Source organism: Alexandromys fortis, unplaced genomic scaffold (assembly GCF_014885135.2).
Source record: "Alexandromys fortis isolate MF-2015 unplaced genomic scaffold, M_Fortis_MF-2015_v1.1 scaffold_76, whole genome shotgun sequence".
NCBI lineage: Eukaryota > Metazoa > Chordata > Mammalia > Rodentia > Cricetidae > Alexandromys > Alexandromys fortis.
The window spans coordinates 3,309,028-3,329,023 of NW_026067997.1; the positions used below are offsets into that span (position 1 = coordinate 3,309,028).

The 19,996-nt window shown below is 37.6% G+C and overlaps 2 protein-coding genes across 3 annotated transcripts in view; both read left to right on the forward strand.

The window, feature by feature from the left end:
* Nucleotides 1-19,996, forward strand: part of Ipo11 (importin 11) — a 152,536-nt gene that overhangs the window by 100,379 nt on the left and 32,161 nt on the right. For both annotated transcript variants that reach the window (XM_050160382.1, XM_050160383.1), the window contains one exon: nucleotides 15,167-15,262. In XM_050160382.1, the coding sequence (XP_050016339.1) occupies nucleotides 15,167-15,262 (96 nt within the window). The remainder of the gene's footprint in view (nucleotides 1-15,166; nucleotides 15,263-19,996) is intronic.
* Lrrc70 (leucine rich repeat containing 70) lies at nucleotides 4,228-10,111 on the forward strand. The gene is made up of 2 exons (XM_050160384.1): nucleotides 4,228-4,694; nucleotides 6,147-10,111. Exon 2 carries the CDS (start codon nucleotides 6,295-6,297, stop codon nucleotides 6,991-6,993), a length of 699 nt encoding a protein of 232 aa, XP_050016341.1. The 5' UTR covers nucleotides 4,228-4,694; nucleotides 6,147-6,294; the 3' UTR covers nucleotides 6,994-10,111.

The following is a 19,996-nucleotide window of genomic DNA, read 5'->3' on the forward strand; positions in this document are numbered from 1 at the left end:
CCACTTCCTCCTCTTGCCTCCTGCAATTCCAAGTGTATGACACCACCCCTGGATGTTTGAGTGATTTTTTTTTAATACTTTAGACTGTTGTTTTCTTTTTAAATCGTTGCTGCCTTTTAATCCATGACTGTCCTATCAGCAGCTGCAACTCTATGGTAACCGCAGCCTGAGGGAATTCTGTTCTCTTAGGCACCGAATCTTTGGAAGCTACTAAGGGAGTTTAATCTTAATCTCTGTCCCTCTAAAGAACTCAAGATTCAAATGTTGAGGTGAAATTCTGCTCCTCAGAGAGGCCAAAGAGCAGGTAGCTCACCTAGCTCACCCTCTCTCCCTCATGCATGCTCCAGAGGCCCCTGTGCTTCTCCTCATCCCTCCTTGACAATCTTTTTCTACCTGGCTCCTCCCTGCCACTTTCTGTCAAATAGTTGCTGACTCAGCCTTCTGACTGCAGGTGAATTTTATTTAATTAAACACATCTTTGTATCATTAAACAAATGTTCCAGAGCATAGACAAAAGTAATACACCTTAAAATATAATATTCTACAGCATTAGACTAGTATTTTCAGTTAAAAAAGTAGGTTCCAAAGAGCAGTATTTTGTTGTCTAATTAGGAAAAAGGCAACAAGGATAGGTGCTTTATAAAAAGAAGCAGGCGCTGATGGGCTCACAGGGTAGGAGGCTAGAAGTTCAAAATCTTGTAGACTCTCTTCTTTCTGTCTCCTGCCTTATGACTTATGATTTGACTGACCTCATTGTTCCTAAGTGAATAATTGGCATAGTAGACTTAAATTTTCATCTTTAAAAAATGCATTTATTAGCCGGGTGGTGGTGGCGCACGCCTTTAATCCCAGCATTAAAAAATGCATTTATTTTTGTTTTAGATTTTACTACGGATGTAAGGCCATTTTCATGCAAGTATATAATGTTCTTGAAGATGTTGCTTCATTTTCATCTTGTGAAGTAAAATGAGTCTTTTGTAGTATTTTATTCATAAATCCTTTTTTATTTTTTATTTATTTTTTTGTTTTTGTTTTTTCGAGACAGGGTTTCTCTGTAGCTTTGGAGCCTGTCCTGGAACTCCCTTTGTAGACCAGGCTGGCCTCGAACTCCCAGAGATCTGCCTACTTCTGCCTCCCGAGTGCTGGGAGTAAAGGCGTGCGCCACCACCGTAAGTGTAAGAGAAAGATTTTGAGGCAAGATTCTCTCTTTCTCTTCTTTTCTTTCTGTCCTTGGGGCTGAAATCCTGACCCTCAATCATGCTGGATAAAGTGTTCTACACTGATCTAAGCATCCAGCTCCTTCATCTTGTTCTTTATAGCAACTTAATCTCATGGGAACTAATTGGTGTCCCAAAAAAACTACATTTATACCTTCCAAGGGTAGTGTCCCTTGTGGTCTTATCACCTTCCCCTAGATGCCACTTGCAAGAAATTCTGCCATCTGCCTCTAGACATCATTTTATGGAGACCTTTCTACTCTTGGTAGTGGAAGCATGTTTTAAGATGTTCTGCTGAGCTATTCCTTCCTTGAGGAGCTTACCTGATACAAAGACTTCTGACTTATAGTTGATTGATTGTTGTGTACTGATTGACTCTTTTGAATGCCATGAAAATCATTTGTAAACATATATACTTTGGTGCATCCTTCCTATATATTAATTGTGTTAAGCAGTTCATGGTAGGGAGCTAGTGGAAATTTCTTGTTTACATTAATGTTACTGTTTATGCTGCTATATTTGGGTTCAGAATGGAAAATACATAGATTTAATGCTCATTTTTTAAAATAAGTATTCTACCAAAAGAAACATGTTTAAATTATTGAGTGCATAGTATTTTTGCATCACCAAACTTTCTGCTGCCTGGCAATGTCATTTTCAAAGGGACATTGAAATACTCCGTGCCTGTGCAAGCAAACAGTAATGTTGGATTTGGTATTTATAAAGGCACTATGTATTCTATTAGGTTTTTAATAAATTATTATTATTTTTTTTTTGGCTCAGTGTGTGTGCCACTGCAGGTGCGTAGATATGAGAGGCCAGCTTGGAAATTGGTTTCTCTTCTTCAACAGTATGGGTCCTGTGAACTGAATGTCGGCTTTAGTGGCAGATGCCTCTACCTGCTCTGCCATCTTCCTGCCCCTGGTTTATTGGTTTTTCTGTCTAGCTGAATTTCATTCAGTTTGTGCAGACACCGATAGAGTTGTTTTCTTTCAGTGTACATTTTGTTTAAAGTTTTAACTTAGGGATTGTATTTGTAAGGAATGTTCTATAAAGGGCATGTTGCTATTTGGAAGAAAAATTAAAAATTGTAATGCTGTACTAATTTAAGAACACATTTCTTTTGGTAGAATTCAATAATTTTATGTCATTTCATAAAGGCTATTTGTAGTTACTGAAAGCGAATTGACTAATCAAGTGGCACTCTTCACCCCTAAAATTCATAGTGAAGGCGGCACAGAGAAACCACTGAAGTGGACAGGTAACAGAGGAGAGGGAACTAATGTGTTCTGATCTTGTGTTTCTCCTATTTCTTTATTCTGAATTTAATAGACTTGTCCTGTAATTCTTTCCTACTTGATCTGTGTGATTTAATTGAAAATAGAGTGTATAGTGCTCCCTGTTACTTTGTATTTTACTGATAATACTAAAAAATATTGGTTAAAAGCCAGAAATCAATGACTAAACAATATATAAAAATTTCATTCAACTCTATAAGTCTGTTTTATTTATTTGCTTGTGTAAGGGGATATGTGTGTGTTTTATATAGCATATATATTAAGGTCACAAGACAGTTTTGAGAGTTGGTTCTCTCTTTTCACTTTGTTAAGTCGGAGTCTTTTTTTTTTTTTTTTTGTCCTGACATGCTGTATACTTCAAGTTAGCTGGCTTGAAAGATTCTAGATGATTCTCTAGTTTCCATCTCCCATCTCTCTATGGAAGTACTGAGATTAGGGATGGATACACTGTGCCTGGCTTTTTTTTTTTTTTTCATGGATTCCGAGCTATGTAGAAAAGCTACATAACTCAAGTTATGAGGCTAGTATGCCAAGCACTTTTATTTGCTGAGTTGTCTGGCTGACCCCTAAATCTTCATTTAAATAAAAATTTTGTTAGATTCAGATTCCATTTTAAAACTAAAGTATTTAAATGAATTCAGACATTTGTATAGTATGAAAAGTAATTCAGGAGGCTCTTTTACTCTTCCCAACTCTGTGTGTGTATACCTGTTTGTATACCTGTGTACATGTATGAAAACCAGAGTTCAGCTTTGGACTTCTTTCTCAGTCTCTCTCCACTTTTTTTTTTTTTTTTTTTCCACAGTAGGGTCTCTCACTAGCCCTGTAGATGACTCATTCAGGAGGATGGGAGGCCAGCAGGCCTCAGGGATTACCTCCTGTCCCTGCCTTACTAATACCAGGGTTGTAGGTAATGCAGCCACACTCAGCTTTTCTACATGCGCGCTAGTGATCCCAACGCAGGTCATAATGCTTGCGTGGTGAGCATTTTACCTACTCTTCTCCCTAGCTCTTTATGCAAAGATAAACTTTATATTATCCCCCAACCCCAGGGCTTATGCCTTAATATCTAATTGAGAGTAGTCTGTACATATTTTTTTTCAGTAACAGAAAATCTCAGCAGATAATGTATTAATACTTTGTATTCTTCTAAATTATTGGTTGATTTTATGTACTGTTTTTAAGTGAATAAATCTTCAATAAGTGTTTGAAAATAAAAATGTTAATGCATTTAAGCATTCTTGATGTGGTGGCGCATGCCTTTAATCCCAGGCTCCAGAGGCAGGGGCAGGCAACTCTCTATGTGTTTAAGGCAAGCCTGGTCTACATAGAGAGTTTAGGCTGGACAAGGCTATATATTGAGACCCTGTTGAAAAACAAATAAAAAAAAAGAAGACAATCATATTATTTTATATACTTTTATTTCATTGTGCTTTTTGTTATGTAGTAATTTGTGTTGTTGAGCTGGAAATATCTCTGTCAGTAATGTGCTTGCTTGCCTTGCAAGTGTGAGACCCTGAGTTCAGATCCCAAACATCCATCTTAAAAATCCAGGTGTGGTGGTGCGGCCTGTCCTCCTATCTCTGAGAAGTGGAGTTTATCTCAGGAGCTCAGTGAGCCCCAGTTTCAGTATGAGAACCTGGCTTAAAAAGAAGGTTGGAGAATAAAAGAGGAGGGCACTGATGTCAATTTCTGGCCTTCCTACACAATGCAGTGTATGCATGCATATGCATACACACACGACGTGTTGTTGATAACTAAAGACTTCTTATTTATATTTTGAATACCTCAAGTTTTCAAGCATCTGGCTTTAAAAATATCTTTCAAGTTGTAGGAGCTATTTAGGCATATATTAGGAAAACTGAATGCATTCTGGAAAAAAAAAATAGGTCCCTGAGATTTCCTTTTAACAATACTTTTGAAGCACAGATAAACTTACTTCCTGTCTCTCAGTTTCCTGTATCCATGGCAACCCCGTTTTACACACTGACTGTAGAGGAACCAGTGTGAAGAGTGGCGTTTCCTGAGCAAGCTGTGACTTTAAAATTCAAAAGAGGTGGTGCAGTGGAGGTCAGCAGTGGCCCAGAAAGAAACTGAGCTAAAGAACGGCGCTCTTCAAAGTTAAAACAAAAGTCTTTGCTTAAGAAAGACAAGTGGTGATATGATTTTCTTTTTCTTGGTAAGATTATTTAAGTACAGACTTGTAGCTGAAATGAATTTTGTGGAATATTATAGCTTGATTTTTATACAATGTTCATATTTTCATAAAGTTGGTCTTTGCTGTTAGGTTTTATGTAGATTACGGGGCATGTGTTCCAAACCTCTGTTTCATATCATCTGTTGTAGCTGATTGTAATAGCTAATTATTGCAAGCATTTTTCAGTTTATGGGGTTTGAATTATCTTTGCTAAAGAGTGGGTTTCATTGCAGTGCTTGCATTCTATTCCAAATGTTCTTTGTAGAATACTTTCACTCATAGTCTGAGTTAACCCGTGTTCTTAGCTAACCCTAGTTTAAATAGATTACTGAAGGTTGAGTATTTTGATACTTTTGTTTTAAAACCTTAATAATTTAAAGTTTTGTCTTTGGAGTTAATTCTGATATGAAAAAAGATACTAGGTTTGCTTACATATGTATATCATTTTCTCTGCTTTGCCTACATGTCTTTCTGGTTGTTACCTGCTTTTTTGTATTGTTATTGTATAAAGGATTACTAGGGTGTGTGTTTCCTTACGAGAGAGGAGAGAGAGAGAGAGAGAGAGAGAGAGAGAGAGAGAGAGAGAGAGAGAGAGAGAGAGAGAGAGAGAGAGAGGCACAGGCCTTTTATACTCCTTAGAACTTTACTGAAAGTACAGTTTTTCTGTAACTTATTGGGAATAATGTCTCATATAAGTGAAAGTGAACTTATAGTACTTAATTCTTTTGCAACATTGCATTTGGATAACTCTAAATATTATGTATGAATATCTAAAAGGCTTTGTTAGGTCATTTATATGTTCTGTCTCTAAACAGTTTTATAAAATGCTTAGAGCCTGAAATATTTAAGGGACTGTCAGATCCTCATTGAATTATATTTATAGTCTTATTGTGTGTTTTTTGTTCCAAGAAGATTGCTTAATGATCTGGTTTATCTCAGTATCTACGTCTATAGAGGTCTTGCTTCACTGTGCTCAGCAGTGGTACAGAGGTTTCCAGATTCTTGATTCTTTGAACAACAAAAATTAAGAATGTTGATCTCAGAGTTTTAGTATCTTGTATTCCTTGATTATTTGTATCTAGAAAGTAATAATTTAACAAAAGTACCATTAAATGTACTTACAAATCTTGAGACTGTCTTATCTTGCTGCCCTTTTGAAAAATGATAGTTCTTTGCATTTAAAAGAGTTATCCATGTAAAGTATCTCCCCAAAGCATGTAAGGATTATATTGTTAGTAGGGATGGATTTAGTAAAATTAGTAGTCTTAAACATTTAATCTTAACTGGTAACTATTTAGAAAATTTGGACATGATGCATTTAGCTTGTTAAGGAAATTATTTTAAGTTAGAAACAATTGAAACATTGATAATGATACATTTAAAATATGGGAGCACCTTTGAAGATCCTTAATCTGTCATTTAATAATCTTACAGAATTACATCCAAGGGTCCCTAAGCCATTATCTTCATTGATTCATCTTCAGGGAAATTCCAATTTTGTGAACGCAAACTTTTGGGTCTTCGAGACTGGCTAGCCTCTTCAGCCATTGCTGTAAACATCTGTTGTCAGAATCCCCTATCTATGTGGGGCACAGCATTATGTTATATTAAATGGACTGACATTACAAATTGCACTTTACCTTCGACAAATATATCCAGAGCTTGGGCTGTAAAATCTCTTCATATTCATCACGAGACCACTGCACTAATGATGGCCTGGCATAAAGTAACTGCAAGTGGAAATCATTTGGAAAACACTGTGACCGAGAGCATTACCGTCTGGGAGCGGATTCGTGCTTCATCTGCCACTAGGTTTTTTCAAGAGAATACATTTGGTAATGCATTAGAGACGACCACAGTTTTACCTGTGCAAATACAGCCTACTCCTGTTAACTTGAACTTGGAGAAAACCAGTGCTCTACCAACTGATGCCTCTTCTGTGTCAGGAAAAATATCTCTAATTTGTACCCAAGAAGTTGAGAAGTTGAATGAGGCATTTGACATTTTGCTAGCTTTTTTCATCTTAGCTTGTGTTTTAATCTTTTTTTTGATCTACAAAGTTATTCAGTTTAAACAAAAGTTAAAGGCTCTAGAAAACTCAGTGGAAAATAGACTTGAGTATTACAGCTTTTATCAATCAGCAAGGTATAATGTACCTACCTCAGTTTGTAATACCTCCCCAAATTCTTTGGAAAGTCCTGGCTTGCAGCAGATTGAACTTAAACAAATTGTTCCTGATAACGAGGCACAGGTCATTCTCTTTGAACATTCTGCTTTATAACTCAACTAAATATTGACTGTAAAAAGCCCTGTAGTGCCATGTGGACATAAAGGTCAACCCTTCCTATAGATTATATACATTACTTGGAAACATAATAAATTATGTGATGTTAGAATTATTTAAATGCTTATTGGTAATTTGAATAAAGTGTATTTATTCTGCATATATTTTCTTTGATATTGTAACAGGATAAGCAGCCAACTTTCTGGGTACTGAGCATCATGTTAAATGCATCATATGTCACAAATAATGTTTATTTCTTAAGTCTTATAAGATTGTACTGTCTTATTTAAATTATATAAGAGGAAAAATAGGAAGAGAGAGCTCAAGTAATTTTCCACAATTCTCATGTCTTATGACATGTTGTCTTTTTTACTTGAGCTGAAGTTTTTAATTTTATGCTTTGTTGCTGCCTAGACACTAGGAGTATAATTTTGAAAAATTAGATATGATTCCTATTCTTAGTAAAACTTGAATCTAGAAGAAGACGCATGATTGCTATGTAGTATGCTAAGTGCTGTTCTTGATAGCACTTTTGTGTGTATGTGGTGACAAAGCATAACTTTATGAAAAATAAAAGAGACGCTAAAACTATCATTCTGGGCGTGGTAGCACACGTCTCAATGCCCAAGCAGCAGAAGCAGGAAGCTTTCTGTGAATTATAGGCTGGCCAGGGATGCATTGTAAGGGTCATGTGTCAAAACCAAAACTGAACAACGCCAACAACAAAAATCCTTTTATCATAAAACATCGAGATTAACCCAGTGAAGAAAGCGGTCAGAGAGGTTACCATGTAGAGCAAGAAAGAATACTGTTTTCCATGACCAAAATTCAGTACACTTAGAGTTGCTTAGGTAGTAAGAGATTTGCAGTAGAAGAGAGAGATCGATGGATTAAAGCTATTATAATCTCATGCTTTATTCTGAGGGCCACCAGGAGCCCTTGAGGAATTTAAGTGGTGGAGAGACACTATGGGATTAGACCTGTTGTAGAAAAAGTTGACTCTTTATGGAGGGAACAGAATTAACTGGATAAGAAGTAGAACCATTAACCCAGGTGGACATGCTGGAGGCCTGTGCCAGTGTAGTGGGTAGGATGGATCAGGAACTATTCTGGAAGTCAAAGGATCTGCTTTCGTGATTGATTGAGGTGTGGCAGGTAAAGGAGAAATAAGAAAAAATGTTCTGCTTTGCCATAGGCTATTCTGTGCCACAGTCTGGGAGGTGAGTGGGTCAACATGATTCAGTTTTGAATTGATAGAATTCGAGATTCCTGTATATTTGATGTCCATGTTTAAATACCTGGCAAGTAGATGTTCAGGATAAGGTTTGTCTAGTAAATCCATTTCAGTTTACCATATAACACATTCAAAGTAAACATTTGCTACCAAAATTACAAGCACTTAGGCCATAATTTTGCAAAACAGGTAAGCAAGGAAGATTAGAACTTTAGCTTTTAGACTCTTTAATATAGACATTTATTAATAAATCAAGTAATGCAGTGCTTTTCTATATTAGTACACATTTGTAGTTTTGTACCACTCTGTATAATATTAAAAAAATATGTGTGTCCTTCCTCTTGACCCAAGTTTTATATTTTTTTAAATTAATTCATTAAAAATGAATATTAGCCGTGTGGTAGTATTGTAAAGCATTCTGGATGTTTAACCAAGTAATAATTTTAACTTCTTTTATACATGGGGATACTTACAAGAAGCATTATTGTGCAATGCCTTACTATGGGTTCTCAATCTCAGACCCGGCTAGGTGTCTGCTTATCCCTGCCCTGTTTCTACCACTCTCTCTCAGATTGAGTGGGTGTGGAACAAGCTTGTTAGTTTTCAAGTTTTGTTTTGAGACAGGGTCTTACTGTGTAGACCAGGCTGGCAAAGTGTTGAGATTAAAGATGTGTGCCAACATGCCTGTCTAGTGTTCAGTTTTAACGAGTTTGCTGATAACTGCTGGTTGGGAAACCGTGTGTTGAGAACCACTGCATAAAGATATGTGAGGAGTTGAAGATGCAGTAGAAAGTGGTAACAGAGCCGGGAGGTGGCTCGGGGTGAAAGTGCTTGCTCTGCAAAGCATAAGGGTCTGGGTTTGAATCCTTAGACCTTGTAAAAGCATCAGTACGTGTAATCCCTGAGCTCTTGTGGAGGATGGGAAGCATAGACACAGTAAACCCTGCAGGTTTCTAGGGTTGCTAGCCTGGTACAAGTAGTGGAAAATAACCAAAGAGATTCTGTCTCAGACAAGGTGGATGGTGAGGATGGATGACTCAGGTTGTCTTTTGTCCTCTGCGTGTAAGACACACATTCACTTATAAAAGACGATAATAGTAATTTCTTCTGTACCCACTCCTGAGTTCTCACTGTTAGGTTCTTTTTGCCTAACTTGTGATTTCAGGGTGGGGGATGATTATAGTAAAAAACAAACAAAAACTCTTTATTTTCTTACATTCTTTGTGACTGAAATGAAGGTTTTTTTTTGGGGGGGGGGAGCATTTTTATTAATGCTTGCTCTTTTTGTTAAATCCTCTAGATTCCTAGTATTCCCATTGTTTTCATTTCATAACTAATAGTACATTTAATGGAAGGGAAAATAAATAGTGCCGCAGTATGTGTAGTAAATAGTAAGAGTTTCTTCATGTCCCCCAAACTGGAACCCTGTCTGTCTTACAGACATTTGAGAGAAATAGAATTGTATGTTTGGAGCTTAGAAAAATCTGTATGATGGGGCTTTTACTTTGATCTTAAAAGACTTCAGTAGTATGATATATATATATTTTACGTAGCTTAGATTGTGATTTAGCAGTCTACAAATGAAGCTATAATTGAGCACATAGGTTTGACGTTGCATTCATTTTGTGCTTTGTCAGCAGGTGCTTCCTTTAAAATTATTACTCAACTTACTTTTTGATCTCTTGGCATTTTAGTTTTAAAAATATGAGATAATTGAAGTAATATGTGTAATAAGTTTTTTACAACAGTTTCTTTGTTCTTTGTTTTGAGTAGCTTTTTAAATAAAGCTTACTTTGTCCCTTTTTATGTATCTGTATTTCCTGACCGTTTTTGGTAAGTTCTTGCCTCTACCATTTATTAAATGTTCTTGATTAGAGTACTCAGGAATGGACAGGCTCCAATTTACAATAATCACATTTCAGGGGGACATTTTAAAAACTGAACACAGTTTTCCATTGAATGTATAATCAGTGGTTAAAGTTCCAGGGCCATTTCATGGAAGTCTTTTTTCTCTGGTAACTAGGCTGCCATTTATTTACAGAATAAGTTATGAAGTTGTGTAACATAGCTTATTTCTAGAATCTCAGAGCCTTTTGGAATAACTGGAAAGCACTAGAACTTTTCTCGCAGTGTAGTAATAGAGACATTTTGCTACAAGTGAGGATATCTGTGATACCAGACAGAAGATACCTAGTCACTTTAGCACCAAGTGACCAGGAAATAGAGAATGCCACATAAGATGGAAGAGAGACCAGGGTGAAGATCAAGGAACCTCCTAGTCTTTTACAACTCAAAGATTGCCAGCGTTTTGATAGTCAGGTAGACATTGTGAGAGAGTGAGGAAATTCTGTGAAACAGGCATCCAGGGAAGAGATGTCTGGATCACTTTTTGTTATTGGCTTTTCATTCATAGGTGGTTTTGTGTTTTCTCATGTATAAAGTTCCAGGATTTCTATTAATTAGTCCACTGTGTGGGTGTGAATATGTGGTTATACCATCTGTTTCTTTGCGTGTGTATGTGCACGTGCACACGTGCATGTGCACCTGTGTAAGTGTGTAAGTGCCCTTGGAGGCCAGAAGATGGTTATGGAATGTGATGGTGAGTTGAGCTTTGGAAGGGTGAATGACGAAAAAGAGTAGAACTGATTCACCGGCTGGGATAGAACTTGTCTTTATTCATGGAGGAAAATTTAGGGGAGCCTGCTCTTACTTTTCCCCTTTGTTTTTACTTTGAGAGGCATCCCATAGTGTAGATGTCTCGAGTCTGAGATGCCTGTGAGGTTGCCAAGAGCAGATGCGAGAGGATGTGGATGCAGTTAAGATGCCATGCTGGGAGTGGGGAGGAGGAATCCTGTCAGGGAGCCTGCTTGCAGCAGACATAGATAATAGGTAGCCTTTTTGGCTAGAATATACATGTAAGAAGTAGTCAAATTTTTGTTTGTATAAAGTTGTTAGTTGATTGCATAGTTTCTTTTTTTTAAAGTCTTATTCTGTTGCCCTGGCTTCCCTGGAACCAACCATATGTAGACCAAGGTAACTGGCACACACAGATGTGTTGCCTCTGCTTCCAAAGTGCTGGTATCAAAGGCTTTCCTTACTCTGCGTGTCTGCCATATAAATATTTTTAAATAATTTAAAAATACAGACTAGAAAGATGGCTCAGTGATCAAGAACACTTGCTCCTCTTGTAGAGGGACCTGAGTGTGGTTCTAGCGTCTAAATTGGCTCACAGACATTTATAACACCAGTTTCAGGGGATCCAACATTCTCTTCTGATTTCTGAGGGTATCAGGTATGCCCATGGTACACCTACATAGACACAGACAAAACACTCATACACATAAAGGCTTTAAAAAGAATTACTTAGAGAAATAGTTTTTCCTCTTATTTCAAATTATAATTTTATCTGTTTCTTACAATTTTTTTTAAATATCGAGATTACTAGTTTTTGCTTAATTTTTTTCTTTTTGAGAATTTGGTGCAATGTATTTCAATGTATCTTGGTCATATTTACCATTCCATCTCACCAACTGTGTCTTTTCTTTTTTTGCCATCAAGCCTCATTTGTGTTATTTTGTTTTGTGAACTTTGCTGCTATCTTGTGTTTTATTGGCAGGTAGCTACTTACTAATTGTTGTTATCAGTGCCCTCTAATTGCCTAGAGGTAGGGGAGGCAGGAAGATCACAAGTTTGAGGTCTCTTCCTTTTAATTATGGAACACTAACTGGACCTGGTGTTAATTGCAGCACTGGGGAGGAAGAGGCAGGTGGTCTACATAGTGAATTTCAGAACAGCAAGAGCTACATACATAATGAGACCCAGTCTAAGTGTGTGTGTGTGTGTGTGTGTGTGTGTGTGTGTGTGTGTAACACTTTTCTAGAGCACATTATCCTCATTTTGCCTGAACTGTATGACATATGGGACTTCTTCGGGCTTTATTCCTGAATACAAGTACCTTTTCATACAACTTTAATAATGTTACTACAGATGCCTTTTTATTATTTTATGTGTATGGGTGTTTTGTCTGTGTACCACTATGCTGTGCCTGTTGGATCCCCTCTAACTGGAGTTATATAGGCTACTGTGAGCCACCCTGTGGATGGCTTCTGGAAGAGCAGTCAGGGCTTTTCAATGCCAAACCATTTCTCCAGCACTGAGAATTGACTTTTTAAATTTGTTCTAGGGTATACCTTTTGATTGCCTTGTAATTACTTATGATATAGTTTTGCTTTAGACAATTTTCAGCATTAAAAATGGTGAGATCTTAGCCTGATCCCATGATTACTAATCTCTGTTAAGTTTCTTTATATTTCCTCTTTTAAGGAAACGAAGGTTGGAGATGGAACTCAGTTAGTAGATTACTTACCTAGCATGCGTGGAACCCTGGGTTTGATTTTCAGTACCACAAAAATCAGGTATGGTGTAGGTAGGGGAGGCAGGAAGATCACAAGTTTGAGGTCTCTTCCTTTATACTGAGCGAGTTTGGTACCAGCTTGGGTTATGTGTGACTTGTATTAGACATTGGTCATTTCATTTTCATGCATATCCTTAGTATGTCCTACATAAACTTAGTATATCCTTGCTGGGCATTGTTTTCTTTAATCTTTCTCCGCAGAATCTCAAAGGGCAGGAAATTCTGTTAGAAGGCTAAGATACAGCATGTGGTGGTTCAAATGAGAACGGCACCCTTAAGTCATATATTTGAATGGTTGGGCCCCAGTTAGTAGACCTGTTTGGGAAGGATTAGGAGGTGTGTGATGTAAAGACTGTGAGACTGCAGATGACTCAGTGCCATTCCCAGTTAGCTCTCTGCCTCCTTGTAGATGTGTGTTCACACCTGCTCCTGCCTCTGTGCCTTTCTTCCACCATTGTGTACCATAATGCTCTGGTACCCTAAGCCCAATTAAAATGCTTCTTTTATAAGTTGCCACTGTCATAGTTTTTTTTTTTATTTTTATCTCTTTGTGGTAGCTTGAAAGACTCCAAGAGGAGTGGCACTACTGGGATATTTGACCTTGTTGGAGTGGGGGTGGTCTTGTTGGAGGAAGTGTGTTGCACTGTGAAGGTAGGCTTTGAGGTCTCTGGTATGTTCAAGCTGTGCCCAGCAAGCCAGACTACTTCCTGTTGCCTGTAATTCAAGATGTAAGAACTCTCGACTACCTCTCCAGTACCATGTCTGTCTGCATGCCACCACCCAAATTAAATGTATTCCTTTATAAGAATGTCTGTGGTCATGGTGTGCCTTTCACAGCAATAGAGAAACCCTTTTTAAGACACACAATAAAAGAAAAGTAACTAATACACTAAATATTGATCATCTTTTTAAAAGTTGTATTGCTTCTCTCTCTCTCTCTCTGTGTATGTGTGTACCACCTGCAAGAGTCATTTTTCTGTTTGTACAGCACGAGTGCTGAGGGCAAACTCAGGTCTTTAATGTTGCTAAGGTCTTCGGTCATGTTGCTAAGGTCTTCGGTCATGTTGCTAAGTGCCTTTAACCATGGACCCGTCTCACTAGCACCATATCCACTGTCTTAATCATTTCTTTTAATGATAGAGATGATGGCTTGAGGATGGCTCAGAAATTTTATGAGACTGTGCAGTAACAACAAACAAAAACCTAGATGAATACTACACATAGAAAATCCTTTGTAAGATCATTGAGTTAAAGAAAATAAGTTTGTTTTAAGGTAGTGAGTTGTGGGGCTGGATTGGATTGGTTGCTCAGTAATTAAGGCACTAGCAGCTCTTCCAGAGGACCTGGGTTCAATTTTCAGCAACCATATGATGGGTCACAACTGGCTGTAACTTCAGTTCCAGGGGATCCAACACCCTTTCCCAGCCTCCACAGGCACTAGGTTCACAAGTGATATACAGACATACATGCAAGAAAAGCATATCTCTACACATAAAAATAAATCTTTGTTTTTTAAAGAGTGAATTATTGGACTTTGAATTATGAATGTTTAGGTTCTCCTTGGCTGGCTTTTCCTAGGGGAGCTAGCTGTTTTTCTATGCTTTCTCATGACCATGCAGAGAATTACTATATAGAAAGGATTGTTTCCATTTAGGGGACAAAAATATTTACAGTCTAAATTCTGTAAAGTATCTAAACAGTGTAAACTTCAGTGCTGTCATAGTTCATGCTGTGGGGATTCTGGGATAAGACTGATGACTCTTTGGATATATGGATGCCAGGGACTGAGGTGAAGCCTTAACCCAAACATTCTAGACTCTTTGGGTATAGGAGTGCCAAGGGCTGGGGTGACACTTTCACCCAAACATCCCAGACTCTTCGGGTATATGGATGCCAGGGGCTGGGTAAAGCCTTAACCCAAACAGACACTACATGTTTTTTTTCTTTTCCCTTGCAATTCAGAAAGACATTTTTGTCAGCACTTTTGGGCCCTTAGTTATAAAATTAACACAAGACTATTGAAAAAAAAGTAAAATTGGTGTGTGTATGAGAGAGAGAGAGAGAGAGAGAGAGAGAGAGAGAGAGAGAGAGAATGAATGTATATAAAATTGTATCTCTCTGTCATTCTCAGCTTTATTCTTATGAGACAAGCCCCAGGGCTTCTTCTATCTCAACCCTTAAAGCTAGGGCTACAGACAAACACGGCTGCATCTCCCTTTTACGTGGACGTTGAGGACTCACATTCAGGTCCTCATGCTGACATGGCAAGCTCTCTTAACACTGACTCCTCTCCTCAGCCTTCATTTATCTCACCTGATGCTCTCACTCATTAATATTTAAGGATGATAATGTTGCAAAAGAAAAACTGCTGATATGTGCAGTTGGAAAAATATTATCTTAAAGACATTTTGAAAGCTTTTTTTGTTTCAGTACTAAACTTATGTGTTCAAGAGTATTGGAAATTTTTTAAATATGCTATTAAAATTTCCTGATTAATCTGTTTTGTTTTTCTTTTATTCTAGTGTTATCCAAGATAAATTCTGTGCAATTATAAATATCTCTGTGGAGGCCCTTCATGATGTCATGACAGAAGACCCTGAAACAAGAACGTACAAAGAGTAGGTGGATCGTCTTAATTAATCACACTTAGATTTGGGGCTGATGAGTTTTAATTCATAATATCAAAAGTATAATTTTGTCTTTTATACAGTTTTTATTTAATTTTTTTAGACATAGTGTGATGTGTCCCAAATTGACCATGAATTTGTATAGTCAAAAGTGACAATTGAACTTCTCTTTTTCCTATCTTTCACTTCCCAAGTACTATAATTGTGTCCCCCCTCATACCTGCTTTATTTGTTATTGGGGTTGGATGTGTTGGTGAGTATGTTGTGAACCGAGCTATATCAACAGGATTACACAAAGTGTTTTATTCATTATATTTTTGCTTACAAAATTTATTTGATTTTTAAAGCCCTGCTTTATTATATTGTGATATTCCAAATTGAGCTCTTTCAATATAATAATCATCATTTTGTGACTTGGTAATAATTTGTTTTTTTAAACTGAGCTCATAAGAGTTAATGGCTGCTGGGAATGAGGGAATTATTTTTCTGTAGGTGTGTAGTCACTGGGAAGTTATCTATGATTTAGTAGATGCTCACACATGTGCAAGCAACTCCACTGAAAAGACATGAAAAAAGGAAGGGTTCCAAGGGAATTGAAAGGGGGTGGAGAGGGGAATAGGGCATAAATGTGATCAACATACTTTATATATATATNAAGTAATATAAATAAATACATAAATAAATTCCAAATATGATTTAGCATAAATTTCTTTTTAAGGATTTTTTTTGAATAGGTTCCCTTTCAAGCTAATAATGAGGACAATGGGATGAGTTGCTTTGTATTTTTGTTGTTAAAACATCTTAAAATCATACCTTTGATTGTCTAGCTCTAAAAGGTAATAGTTAAAATTATGTTCTTCTGGTAGAAATTATGGTTTTGTTTTGACAAAAATTTTGTTTTGGCAAAATTGTGTTAAGTATACTGAGGGATAGACAGGCTTACTAACTAGCACTTGTCTTCAGTCCCAGCAGGTGGTTCTCTGAGTTCAAGATCAGCCTGGTTGACAGAGTCCAGGCCAGCTTAGTTTACATAATGAGACCCTGTCTCAAAAACAAAAATAAACAAACAAACAGAATACTGACGGGGCTGGAAAGACGACTCCAAATGCTAAAGATCACTTCTTGCTCCTCTAAAGGACCTAGGCTCAGTTTCTAGCGTCCACATAACTGTTCACAACTGTCTTTAATCCAGTTCCAAGGGATCTAACAAACCCTTTGACTTCTGTGGGCATCATGCATACATGTGGTGCATATATGTACCTGCAGGCAAACTCATACATATAAAATGAAAATAAATAAGTCTTAAGACTACTGATAACCACAGGGCAGTGGTGGCACATGCCTTTAATCCCAGCACTTGGGAGGCAGGGGCAGATCTCTGAGTTCGAGACCAGCCTGGTCTACAAGAGCTGGTTTCAGGATACGCTCCAAAGCTACAGAGAAATCCTGTCTTGCAAAAACAAAACAAAAATTAACCAAACAAACAAGAATACTGATACTCTTATTCATACATATATTAGCTTGAGTTTTTAAAATCATTTATGTTGTTCTGCGGGTAATATTTATTATATCTTTTTCTTCCTATTACATTAATAAAGGTATTTAGCTATAGTGTTTAGCAAGACTTCATGAGATTGTAGGCTGCTTGACATATTAATACAGAGAACCTGATTTCTTTGCTCTTTACAAAGCCATTTATAGCCAATGAGAAAGATTTCCATTTGAGTCATGTTTTGTTGAAAACACTGTGAGGAGATAAATGTAGATCTTATTAAACATAAAAATGTCTGATATATTTTTTAACTTTTAAAGAATTACTATGAAATAGTAATATCCAGCTTTTTGTGACTACAAAACAGAAGTAACCACTCATGTATGAAGGGAATGTACCTTTAAAGTTAGCAGGAATTGTTACAATAAGACTTTAATATAACAGGACCATATGTTTATATACAGTGTGTAACATAATTTGGAAGTGAAGGTAAAGTACTCAGGATATGTTCAGATATATCTTGTCCAGTTTATTTTATATGAATATACTTTAAATATATGAAAACAAGAAATAATATATAAGACAAGAAAGTGCTTTTCCAATTTATGTAAGTATTATGTGCGTGCACACACACACAGAATAATATATAATAAGATAAGAAAATTCTTCCTTATACCAATTTTAGCATAAAACAAGAAACTTTTGGTTTAGAAAGAAACGACCTAATTAGGAAACTGTCATAGAAATACAAACTGTTGGCTCAGTGGGCTAAAAGTACGTGCTGTGCACACTTGACAACCTGAGCTGAACCCTGGAATCCACAGTAGAAATGAAACAGTAAAATAAAATAAAAAATGAAATCTAAACAAAGAGAACCCAGACATGAGGGCTTGTGTTCCTGGGAGCCAGAATCCATCATTCACTGCTGTTTCCCTTCCCAGAATTACTGGGCGATTGTTTTTTCCCCGGGGTGGCATTTGTCATAGAGGAATGTAATAGAGACACAAGTTACCCCTCTTGTGTGAGTTAGGCTTCTTAGTGTGGTCTGTGGTAAGTCTTCCTACTCTGCAATCTGTTCACACAGGATACAAGACACATTTAGACTTCCAGTAAAGTTCAAATGAAAAGCGTCAAAGAGTCATTTTAGTGGCCTACTTACTTTCCAGCTTTTTCTTTATGTTTAATTGAATAGTCCATTGACAGGAAGCTAATCTTTCTGGTTCCGTTGGCATTTTAATTATAATGCCATTTGAGCGTGAATTAGAACAAAGGAAGAAAGTTGTTTTCTTCACCTGTGTAAGTAGTATACATATTAAAATCCTCTGCAGAAACAGTAACCAGAACTCTAAAAATATTTCTTTTAAGAAATTGACTCATCTGATCACAGAGCCTGTTGCATCTCTGGTCTACAGTGGGAAACTAGACTTAGGAGACCTAGTAGTTTTTAGTTCTTGTCCATCCAGGTTAAAGGCAGAAAAATTTCACAAGTTTTAACTTAAAAGCAGATAGAGCATGAATTCTCTGACTCAACATTTTTCTGCATATTTGCTGTGTTGGCAAAGTCCCAACACATGTAGAGAGGACATTTGCTTTATCCAGCTCATGATTCAGAAACTGGTCCCATCTAAAAATAGCTTTTCTGCAAACCTAAAATATCTGTCAATACCTGGGCTCCTGGTGGCTGGGTGTGGTAGTTTGAATGTAATTGGCCCCTCTAGGCCCATAGAGAGTGGCACTATGAGATGTGCCTTTGTTGGAGTAGGTGTGGTTTTGTTGGAGGAAGTGTTACTGTGGGGGTAGGTTTTGAGGTCTCCTATATTCAAGCTATGCCCAGTGACATAGTTTACTTCCTGTTGCCTGCAGATAAAGATGTAGGACTCTCAGCTACTTCGCCGGCATCATATCTGCCTGCAGACCGCCATGTCCCACCGTTATGTTAATGGACTAAAGCTCTGAACTGAGCCGCTCTATCCATTGTTTTCATTCCCAAGAGTTGCTGTGGACATGGTGTCTCTTCACAGCTATTGAACTCTCACTAAGACACTGGGTTAGGTTGACATGTAACTATCACATGAAAAAAACTTTATTGATAGCTTCCCTCTTCCCACTTGTTTAGGCCAGGCATTGTGCTGTATAAGAAAGCAACAATCTCCCTTCCAGGGAAACTGTTACCAGTGGAGCAGCACTAGGATCCAAAACAGGTCAGAGAGTTCAAGAGACTGAGAGCAGCAGTTGTTTGGGTTTTTGTGTTTATCGGGGGATTAAACCTTGCACAAAATAGGCAAGTGATTTATTACTCTACATTTCCAGCCAGAAAAACTTCTGAGGGTCTGTAGTGGATTGGATCCAACTAGTTAAGTAACCAGCATAAAACAGTTTTGGAATTTTTATTTTTTAATCAGTAGAGGTCAGTGGTAATTTTTAAGTGTGGAAGTGACATATAGTAGTTTGAATGAGAATGTCCCAGTGTGTTAGTTAGGTTTCTATTGCTATGAAGTGGACCATGGCAATTCTTATAAAGGAAACATTTAATTGTGGTAACTTACTTACAGTTCAGAGGTTCAGTTTATCATGGCAGGGAGCATGGCTGCATACAGGCACACATGCTATTGGAGCTGAGAGTGTTTACATCTTGACTCACAGGCATCGGGAAGTGGATTGACTGTCACACTGAATGAAGCCTGAGAAAAGAGACCTCAAAGCCAGTACCCACAGTGACTGCACTTCCTCGGCAAGGCCATGCTTCCTAACAGTGCCACTCCCTTTGTAGACGATTTTCTTTCAAACCACCACACTGGCCTGGACTCATGTGTGTGAATACTTGCACCCAGTCGGTGGAGCTGTTTGGGAAGGATTAGAAGGTGTGGTCTTGTTGGAGGAGGTGTGTGGTCAGGGATGGGCTTTGAAGCTTCCAAAGCTCATGACAGGTGCAGTGCTTGTGGATCAGGATGTAAGATAAGCATGTAAACAAGCTCTGCTCTGGCACCATGCCTGCCTGTTGCTGCTGTGCTCCTTGCCCATAGTAGTCATAGATTCTAACCCTTCACAGCTGCAAATCCCAAAGTAAGTGTTTTCTTTCCCAAGTTGCCTTGGTCATTGTGTTTTGTCTCAGCAATAGAAAAGTAGCTAAGACAGAAGTGGGTACCAGGGAGTGGGCTACTGTTGTAATAGGTCTGAACATGCTGGATATTTGGAGGAATGTGGAAGACTTTGGAAATTTGGACCAGGAAAGC